The sequence below is a fragment of the Meriones unguiculatus genome, chromosome 15 (assembly GCF_030254825.1).
Source record: "Meriones unguiculatus strain TT.TT164.6M chromosome 15, Bangor_MerUng_6.1, whole genome shotgun sequence".
In the NCBI taxonomy this organism is placed as follows: Eukaryota; Metazoa; Chordata; class Mammalia; order Rodentia; family Muridae; genus Meriones; species Meriones unguiculatus.
The window spans coordinates 48,650,088-48,660,707 of record NC_083362.1 but is presented as its reverse complement, the minus strand read 5'-3'; the positions used below and the strand labels follow the sequence as shown (position 1 = coordinate 48,660,707).

General features: G+C 43.1%; 1 protein-coding gene across 2 annotated transcripts; it reads right to left on the bottom strand.

Moving 5' to 3' along the window:
* Positions 1–1,368: 1,368 nt before the first annotated feature.
* Ctla4 (cytotoxic T-lymphocyte associated protein 4) lies at positions 1,369–8,224 on the bottom strand. Of its 2 annotated transcripts, XM_021647606.2 has the most exons (4): positions 7,993–8,224; positions 4,601–4,948; positions 3,879–3,988; positions 1,369–2,547 (listed from the first exon to the last, which is right to left on the bottom strand). In XM_021647606.2, the coding sequence occupies exons 1-4, from the start codon at positions 8,093–8,095 to the stop codon at positions 2,443–2,445; spliced, it is 666 nt and encodes a 221-aa protein (XP_021503281.1). In that variant the 5' UTR covers positions 8,096–8,224; the 3' UTR covers positions 1,369–2,442. The 2 variants fall into 2 exon arrangements, with proteins under 2 accessions (XP_021503281.1, XP_021503282.1); XM_021647607.2 differs by lacking the exon at positions 3,879–3,988.
* Between the last annotated feature and the right edge of the window lie 2,396 nt (positions 8,225–10,620).

Below are 10,620 nucleotides of genomic sequence, written 5' to 3'. Positions count from 1 at the left end.
CTTTTGGCCACTTGCTTGATCATCCAGTAGGTCTAAAGCTGTGATGATCCCTCTTAGAGCACTTCCAAATGAAGCTAAGATTAAAATTCAGGCACACTTGAAGCTAATAGAGATGAAACCAAAGACAGCTGTGAAACAGAAAGGGGGAAATTTGTGTAGGCTTAAAGGGGGGAATTTAAGGAGGTTTAAAGACCAACTTCAGTCTGATGGTGGAGGTTGACCACAAAGGATGGGGGATTGAGACATTTGGAGGAGACTAGGAGAATGAGTCAGTGGATAGAGCCTTGCTGTGCATGCACAAGGACCTATGTTCAGAGCACTGGAAACGTTGTAGCTCATGCCTGGATTCCCAGGGCTCCTGAGAGAGAGAGAGAGAAAGAGGTGAAGAATGCCACCTGAGTTGCAATGAGAACAGGAAACGCCTGGGGGCTTCTGGGAAATTTCCAGCCTCACCATCCAAAGACCGTGAGTCAGTGTTTTTAGCAAGTGAGCCAATGTGTTCAGTTACAGGTGGTCTATGGCCAACCGCGCAAAGATCATGGCACATGACAATAACAGGAAGTAGAGGTCAAGAACGAGAAACTTTAAATGAAACCAACCAGGCTAGTGATACACCTTGGTTAACCAAGAATCAGGGGACTTCAGTGGTCCCAAGTGTTGAGTGCTAGTGACACAGAACAGCAGCTACCTTGGCAAAATAATCCATTTGTAAGACACAGGGGAACTCTCCATTTACAGGGAAGACTAATCAGACGGGCTGCAGGAGGGCCAGCACTAACAGCCCTGGAAGTTGCTATGGCAACAAGAATCGGAGTTAGGGGAGCTGGCAGACTGTGGGTAAGAAAGAGGAAGTGAAGAAGCTGGGGAAAGAGCCCAGAGTTGGATGGTTGTGCCTATAGCATATCCAAATAGGGGAAATTAAGAAATGGGTTTCAAGTCATGGGCTGGTACACAGCTGGCCCATGAAGTGTTCTTTACCCTTTTTTTTTTTTTTTTACTTATCCAGGATTTTAGCATCAGAGACTCTAGTAAGTGCTGAATGAATCCATCCAAACCGAACTCAGGGGCTGGCGAGCTGACTCAGCAGCTAAGAAAGCAGACACACTGTTCTTGCCGAGGGTGGGGGTTGGGTTCCCAGCAAGGACCCCAGGCACCTGACAACCACGTGTAATGTTAGCCGTGGAGGGATCCCACACTTCCGGCCTCTGTGCACACATGTATACACCCACACACAGACACACGTAATTGAAACATGTCTCAAAACCATGCTCAAACACAGCACTTAGTTACAAAGCTATTAAATTAGGCAGCTCCTTAAAACAATCACAACGAATTTTATTTAATTAAAAATATTATACATGTTGTTGCATTTTCATGGAAAATACTGAGTTTTAAAAGAAAAAAAAACACTAACAGTGTTAGATTTCAGGAGCTCTCGCGCCTCCTGTTCTGTTGTGTGCTGCTTTCTTCTCTCTGTGGCATTAACTTGGTGCTTGGGAGGAGCTGTCGCAGTGTAGGGGCTGTATACTGGAGTTTCCTAGAAGGACAGACCTACTGTTCTCATGAGAGAGGCAGTTCCTTGAAAACAGTGTTCTGTCACACAGACACCACCAGCTTTGGTTTCCTTGTAAGTCACCGAAGAAAGCAAAAATAGAAACACAAACAAACAAACAAACAAAACGAGTGTGAAAGCCCAGTGCTGAAGTCAACAGCGGTTTAGTACAGCTGAGCACTGCACCACAGCCTCCTCTGGTTTCCAAGCCAGTTAACACAGGACCTCATGTCCTACATGCTGTATTAGTGTCCTGAGACCCCCAGCAAAACTTCCCCAGAACCCACTGTGGGAAGACACTGACCTATAGTGTTTACTTTCAAACCACCAGCAAATACACAATAGCACATGAAACACCCATGTACAATATCACTTAAAAATACATGTTGAAATAATACAACCTTTTGGAATCAGCTATCACATAGCTATGTAAATACATTTTTAAATCTTCATGTAATTATACATTTGTTAAAAAAATAACATCATGAAAATTTTAAAAATTATTTAAGTCATAAACATCTCATAGGTAAATACAAGGTGTGTACAATTCCATCCTCTCCTTCACCCCCTTTCTTTCTTTGGACTGTGCCATTCCCTAACCTTCCCTTGACCCCACATCATAATGCTATATCTTTATGCTGCTTCCAAGTGATGCCTTGAGTAAGAACTGTTCAGACATGACAGAAATATCCAAGCTCTCTGTTCATGGTCCTTAGCTCTAAACTGTAGTATGCTTAATTGAAATTTTTGTATCCAGCTTTATATGAAAGAGAGGCACACTCTCCCTAAAATATACAAACAAGCAAAAATAGCTGGAGAGCAAAAGAAAGTTGAAATTGCCTCAGCTGTTAGAGACTGAAGTAAGCTCTTTCTTCTTCACAAATGGTCTTTCAGTTGATAGGAATAAAATAAGGCTGAAATTGCTTTTCACATTCTGGCTCTGTTGGGGGCATTTTCACATAGACCCCTGTTGTAAGAGGACTTCTTTTCTTTAGCTGCCAAAACACAAAAAGAAACAGCAATTATTATCAAAGAATACAGAAGCCAATTTTAACCATAATGGGACTCAGTAAATATTGGGTCCCTCCTCAGTAAAAACAAACATCCACAACAACATACGGAATTATAATTTCTGGGAGACTTTCTTGATTGAACTATTCGAATTCACCTTAGATAAATAATTCTGCAATTCAAGTGTAAAATAGCCACTATTTTCACTGAATAGAAAGGATGAGGAAAAGGCTTTGAGAAAACTTCTCCAAAGGCACCCAAAATGCCCAAGTTAATTCACTAGATCTTGTCTGTGGAAATCAATGTAAACATTTAAAAGTGGCTTTTAAATATCCTGTTTTGAAGCTATATTTCTCATCTCCACTTTTCTTATGCCTTTTATTGTTTTTGTTTGTTTGCTTGCTTGCTTGCTTGCTTGGTTTTTGTCTGTGTTAGCTCCCAGTTTCTATCACTTTAGCAACTTCAACAACTGGTATCTAGTCAGCCAGGCTGGGTGGTAGCTTAATAGCAAATAAAAAAGAAAGGCATAGCAATAAAACAGAGACTCAATGAAAGTGTGCGTGTGTGTGTGTGTGTGTGTGTGTGTGTGTGTGTGTGTGTGTGTGAAACAGAGACTCAGAGAGACAGAAAGTAACAAAGGTAGAAAGATAAAACTTTGGAGAAGCAGGAAGAAGAAGAGGAGGAGGAGGAAGGAAAACAAAGGACATTGCTTGTGATAAGGAAAGCCAGCCTTACACAGATGTGGCTGAGGACTGGAGACTTGATTCCACACTTCTCTTTTTACACTACCAATAAATAAAAACCAGAACTTTCATTCACTGAGCCAGGGAGGAGGTCAAGGTGCTTTGGTAAGTACATAATATAGTGTGTGTGGGGGGGGGAGCAGGTATTATGCAATTATCTACAGCTTGAAAAAGAAGGCACAAGGGTGGCACCAACACATGGGTTCAGTGAAGAAACCTCCACCCCAGTGGTTCTCACTCGCAGCAGCTGCCCAGCATAGCCCTGTGTTCCAGGGTTGCTGAGATGAGGGCCACTGCCATGATGGTGAAGACCAAAACAGCTGCCCCGTGTTGTTCAATCCATTACTCAAACTGAAACCCTGCTGAGAAGCACGCAAACATTCACTGTCAAACATGCTCACGTACGGTCTTAGTCATCCCGAAACCTCAAAGGCCAGTGCATGGGGCTCCAGCTTGTTCTTTACCCTTCCTGCCCTTTGTTTATTGCTTCAACTCGACACCATGGTTTGGTCAGTAGGACACAACTAGAGGTGCCCCCACTAGCTGTGGAGCAATGTCAGCACCACACTCACCGTTTTGCTCAAAGAGACAGCGGTGACCAGGAAACTGTAAAAAAACAACCCGGAACTAACCGCAGCAAGGATCCAAAGGAGGAAGTCAGAATCTGGGCATGACACCGGATCTGCAACAGGAGACAAAGCACAAACCTCCTGAGACAGCCTTCAATTACAGGGGCCTACTTCCCCCTGGGGTGAAGAAAACAAGTTAGAGCCCCAGGCTTTGCTAACCAACCCTACCTTGTATTGGGAATGCACAGACCAGTCTGTTTGCTGGGTGCCTTCCCCAGACTGCCGTCACGGGACAAGGCTAAACTTCATGATGGCTCCAAAAGAACAAGTGCCCTAATCTATCAGGAGCATAAAACATCTCCTCAAACACATTTCATCACCGCCAGAGTGATGGTTATGCAGCTACTCCTAAGCGAGACTGCCATCTAAATAAGGAATTCCTAGCTACAAATCACAGCACTAACTATGAAGAACCTCAAACCGAGGGACAAAACTATTCTGGTGTAAAGGCCACAGTAATGCCGCAGGGGTGTGAGGCGGGTGTTTTGGTTTATGATACATAAACCTCTTTTCCTTACAATTCCAAGTTGGGGAGTTCAGTTTGGATGGTAGATTGGAAGGGAGTGGGGTGGAGTAAGGAGAGAGAGATATAAGAAATGGAAAGAAACGAGTCTTTCTTTAATGCGCGCCAACAGGCGTGTTGTTAGTGAAACGGCTTTGCTCACCAATGACATAAATCTGGGTTCCGTTGCCCATGCCCATACAGTATGGCGGCGGGTACATCAGTTCCACCTTGCAGACGTACAGTCCGGTGTCAGCAGCTCGCAGTCCGTGGAGGCTGAGGCTCACCCTGCTTTCGTTGAAGGTACCGCTGCAGAGGGGGTCATCTGGGAAGCCCAGCTTGTCCTTCATCGTGAACGTCGTGGCGCAGACCTCAGTCATCTGGTCATTTGTCTGCCGCAGCACGGTCACCCGGACCTCGTCAGTGTGGTGTGAAGATGGATATTCACATGGGAAGCTGGCGACACCATGGCTGTTGGCCAGCACCACTGAAGGTTGGGTCACCTGTATGGCTGGCAAGGAAGAGCCAAAGGTAACCTAGCGGACTCATGATCGTCAGGGTTGGGACTACCAGGCCACACCTTAGGGCAAGGGAGGTTCATCTTAGAGGAGCTCCTACAAGTTCACGCCTCAACAAACTCATCACCCCCCCCCCCCTTGCCCTTTGCCTCTCCACGTATCTGGCACCCTACCTTCCCATCTTTCAGCTGTCTTCGGTAACTCTCCAATATTTTCTTACTGATCCATAGTTCATGGAAGGCAGTTGGAATAACGGTACAGCACCTAGGGTACCTGGCTCTCATGAAATACGTCATTTCGGCAAATCAAGAAAGAGGCGTAGACTACATGACAGCGTAGTGTGTGCTATTGCGATAATAGCACTATATCGTGCAGGAAGGATTGTAAGCTGCAATAGAGGAAGCTCTGGAGCTTGGGGCGCAAAGCCTTGCCCTCGTCTCCCAAAGCAAACCTCAGCGTTTCCTGCCTACTTATTTATAAGTGTGCCTCTGTCAACCGGGATCAGCTGAACCTCAGCTCAGGGCACTGGTCACCCTTCCGCAGGCATCACAGTGGTAGATAGCTATATGATGTTAGAAGAGGAAGCCGCAGAGCCAAGGGCACCAGGTCATTTCCTCTTGGGGTTGGGGCAACCCTGATGTTGACTTTTGTGGGCTTCCCCTGCCTCCCTACCACCTCTCCTGCCTCAGTTCTTTCCTTCACTTAACACTTTCCTGGTCCTTTGGGGGATTGTTTTTGGTTTTTTGTTGTTGTTGTTTTGTTTTGTTTTGTTTTTCTCTTTCCTCCCTGTATACTTTAAGAGAAAAAAAGTCCAGCTCTCTGTACAAACATGATTTCCTCATTTGAAATTAGGGGTTTTGCAACCTGATATGGGAGGTACCTATCAGCAATCCCAGAAGACAGGAGATGAAGGCTACTTCGAGTTCAAGGCCGACCTCAGCTAAACAACAGAACATTGTTTTAAAAACCAAATGACACCAAGCAGACGGGCTGGGGATATGCTTGGTGGTAGAGTGCTTGCCTAGAGTACACAGGTCTTAGGTTCAGCCCTCAGCACTCGATTTAAAAATGGCTTTATGTCACGTTACCTTTCCACAACTAACCTAGATGCTGTCTGCTCAATATCGCAAATCACACCCAAAACTTAAACAACGAACAATGTCATTGGAAATTTACTACATCGATTGCAAAAACAAGAAAATAATTAGCCTTTAGAGGACTCCGTATTACAATCTTGAATACTACTCCAGGCTTAGTGTCCAAGGCCACCTCTCCTATCCATAAGGGAGATACAGTGGTCTCTTCTGCAAGCACCTGTACAGAACAGCATCTGTCCTCAGAAGAGAGAACAATGTGGCAGCAGTCATTGCCGGGGTTATTCCAACAGCTTGGCTCGTGAGACAGCAGGTGTCTGCCCAGCCTTCATCTCTGCCATCACAGACTCTCTCCCAGCAGTCTTTGCTCCATGGAAACCCCACTAGAGTGTTTAAAAAAGTTCTCTCCCACATTAAAGTTTTTGTGACCTATTCAGACAAGAAACTGAACGTGACTATTGCTTCTTTGGTAAAACTTAATCATCAAATATCACTTGTACATTGGTGTCACATGAACTATGTGATTCTTAATTTAAAATGTTTAGAGAGAGAACGGGTAAAGGCCCAGTAGATACATCCTTTTCAAAGCGCATAACAAGCTTGGTATTGGCCTTTCAAGAGCTTTTATTACATCTGAAAATCAGGAATTTGTACTTAAAATCCTTATGTAGTTACTACAATAATTAAGAGGATTTTTATGAAGAAGAAAAAAATAAAAAGAATCTTAGGCCAAACAGACTAATATTTGTGTTCCTTCCTTCTCCCTTTCTCCTTTTCTCCCTTTCCCCCTTGCTTCTTTCTTTCTTTCCTTCCTTCCCTTTTTACCATCTTCCCTTCCTTTCTTCTTTCAATTTAAAACCATTTCATCTTTAAAATAATTAACTAATTTATTCTTTCTTCATTTATTTTATTACTTCTTTTATTTTTTGAGATTATACTATAATTACATTATTTCTCCTTCTTTACTCCAAACCCTCCCATGTACCCCTCCTTGATTTTTTTCCAAAGTCGTGGCCTCTCTTTTCATTACTTGTTGTTATATGCATATATGTATAGGTATATACATACTTAAACCTTCTCCATCTGTGTATATATATATATATATTTTTTTTTTTTTGCACTATGTTTTCAGTGCTGATCATTTGTTATTAGATTAGAGTTGGTGTACTTCTCCCTGGGGAAGCCTCCTGCTCTCCATAGTCTTTGGTTGCCTATAGTTATTTGTATAGGATTGAGGCATCTTAGTCTTTCCCCATCCACTTTGGCATGTCTATTGTTATTCATGTCCTTGTTCAGCTCATGTTTAGGCATCATGTTGATGAGACTTTATGGGTGTAGCATCTGACATTCCTAGGAGACACAGTCTCACAGTAAATTCCCTGTACCTCTGGCTCTCACAGTCTCTCCGCCCTCTCTTCTACAATGTTCCCTGAGCCTTAGGTATGGTAACTTAAAGAGCTAAGAGGGTCTCACAAATTTAAAGTGAATAAGGAAAGAATTCTTACTAATTTGAATCTAGGCATTTGGGGTTGTTTGTTTGTTTTAGGATAAAAAAAAAATCTTAAGGTCACTCTGGTATTAAGATCAAATGTACTCAGGATTCCAGATGCCTTAACCTTTCCTCCCCTTAAACCTATTAATTTTGCAGGATTTTCTCCCAGTGATATAAAAGTATCTGAACTTGTTCTCTCCCAAACCAGCTCTCATGGGGTCACTAAGCCCCAGATGGAATCCCAGCAGTCTGCCATGAGCAGTCTCTGCTCACTTGCTGCTGCCAGTTCTCCTCTACTTGCCGGGGAACACAGAGCTGTTAAACCAAAACGTAGTTTTTGCCTATCACTTCTGGCTTTTCTATAAATCACTGTCCTCCGCTGCTGAAAGAAATGAAACCCATGTAGGAAAAACACCTCCTCCGCCTCCATGCTCCAGAAATCTCTACTCACCTTTGGAGAAGATCGGGAAGAAGAGAAGAGCAAGCAGGGCTACAAAGGGCCAAATCCTCAGCTGCAGCTGAGCCTTGAACCTCTGGACTCCAAGACAAGCCATGGCTTTATGGGAACAGTGCAGAGGTCTTGAGGAAGCAGAGTGAAACCTTTCAGGATCCTGAAGCTTTGAAATGTGTTTGAACCCACACAGGTTCAAGGACTTTATATAGACAGCTTTGATCCCAGGTATGTGCTACATAAGTGTAACACACACACACACAGCACCTGAATAGAGAGCCGTTTTGTTTTGGTTTTACGAGAAAGGAAGCCGTGGGTTTAGCTGTTACGTCGTAAAGACAACCTCAAGTATTCAAAGTAAAACTGAACAAAACAAGCAAATCCATGGATGGAAAATATACTCAACTTGAAACTGAAGCTTCAAGTCACCTCTGAGGATCTGGATAAGGGAGTCTTGGAGAGTATAATTTACTGTAGAATACAAGGTACCCTTAAACACCAACCCAAATTTTATTCAGTCATCTGGTTATCTTTAACTACCCAGTTCTCTTCCCTGACTTCTCCGGGCCATCTCTCTCAGGCCATTCTGATGACAGATATTTTTTTTTTTTCCTGTGGAAGTCATCCACAAAAAAATGTGTTCTAGCTATGAGGCTCTGTCCTTCTATGAGCCCCTCGCTACACAAAGGAGTTTATTTTGCCTAACTTCATTTAGTATTTTATTGAGAGAAAATGCCAAAATCACAAAAAATAAAACACACACACATTCAGAGGAGAGAGAGCGAGAACAGGGAAAATGGTCTCTGGTTTTGCCAATTGGGAAAGAAATCAGAGGTTTTTAGAGCCTTGACAAAGGCAAAATAAAGTTGTAGATGGTCCAGGAAAAGGCAACCCAAATAAAAAGTCATCAAAACCTCCATAGGAGGATTTTTTTTAATAGCAGGAGTTTTTAAAAGGTAAACACTCAAAACTAGGGCATACACAGCTCACTGATGAAAAATCAGCTCAGTGGTGGAGACACAGCTGATACAGCTCAGTGAAGGAGAGACAGTTCATTATGGAGACACAGCTCAGTGATGGAGACACAGCTCAGTGGTGGAGACACAGGTTAGTGATGAAGGAGACACAGTTGATACAGCTCAGTGAAGGAGAGACACTTCATTATGGAGACACAGCTCAGTGATGGAGACGCAGCTGATAGAGCTCAGTGAAGGAGGTACAGCACAATGATGGAGATAGCTCAGTGGTAGAGTACTTGCCTAGTATGTAACAGGCCTTAGGTTCAATTCCCAGCACCACCAAAACAAAAATTCAAAACTGAAGATAAACATTACCAGAAAACTTAAACTCATGAAGGCTGCAGTACAGAGGACAATGTTTATCTATAAATACTGTAGTATTTTTACAATAGTAAATTTTTTTAAATGTTTGGTATTGAGAATATCTAAGACTTCTCTATATTAGTGTATATTAGTTAGAATACTCAATACGGACATATTTGTAATACATATTTTAGAATCCTAAACAATGAAAACTCCCCTCAAATCTGAAGCGTTCTCATATAGTTCAAGAATGAAAGGGATGTTTATGGAGAATCTGTAACACGCTAGACACTTTGTGCCCTTATCATTGGATGGTGACATTATAAAAAACATGGTTGATTGCCTGGCATGGCAGAGCATGCCTTTAATCACAGCACTTGGGAGGCAGAGGCAGGTATATGCTCCAGTGTTTCTGCGGTTTTCCGCCATCTCTGCACCCCATCAGAAGAGGCTTTGTAGAGTAGGAACCATCTGCTTCCTTCAGCGCCTGTCTGCCAGCATGCTCTCACACGTGCCTTTCATTCTGCATGTTATTTCCCAACGTGCTTCTTTCGGGTCTTATCACATGGACCTTCACAAGCTTCCTAAGTCTTATTTGCTCCCATCATTTCATTTTCTCCTGTCCACAGCCTCTGCTATTCGGCTGAATTGTCTACATCCTAGGAAGCCTCTTGTGATGTGTCTCTTTTCTACATTCCCCTAGCATTTTAGAGAAGCCTCCAACCCCCAAAGCATACACCAAGAAGCAATGACAACCTAACAGCTTTTATTATGGGCCAGGAACCAGACTGGGCACTAAAGACTTCAAACGTGAAAAAATAAGACATTCCTGTCCTGTAGTTGAGCTCAAGGCAGTGGCTATGACAGATAGCCACTCCATCATCATGGCAGACTGAGAATGAGAGAGATGATGTTTAGCTGAAGATGACGGAGGAACAGAAGCCGCTGGTTCAGCAGTGGACATCAGGAAAGTCTTACTGGAGAAGGAAAACCCTGGGCTTATTATTGAGGACAAAAGTAAGGGTTGAATATTTAAAAAAAAAAAAAAGACCAGTATTTGCCAGAGGACCTGATGGGAGCTCTGCAAGAGCCAGTGAAACACAAAAAGCCATCAGCACAATCAAGATCAAACCTCACACAACTTCCTTCTTGCCCAGAAAGAAAGAATAGACAGGTTCAAGAACAAATCAGAAATAACCAGGAAGAAGTCTACTGCAATATCCCCAAGCAACAAGAATTCACAAATTTTTCATGTAAATAACATGTAGTAAACTTGGTTCAAGTTTAGGGTGGGAACATCCATAGA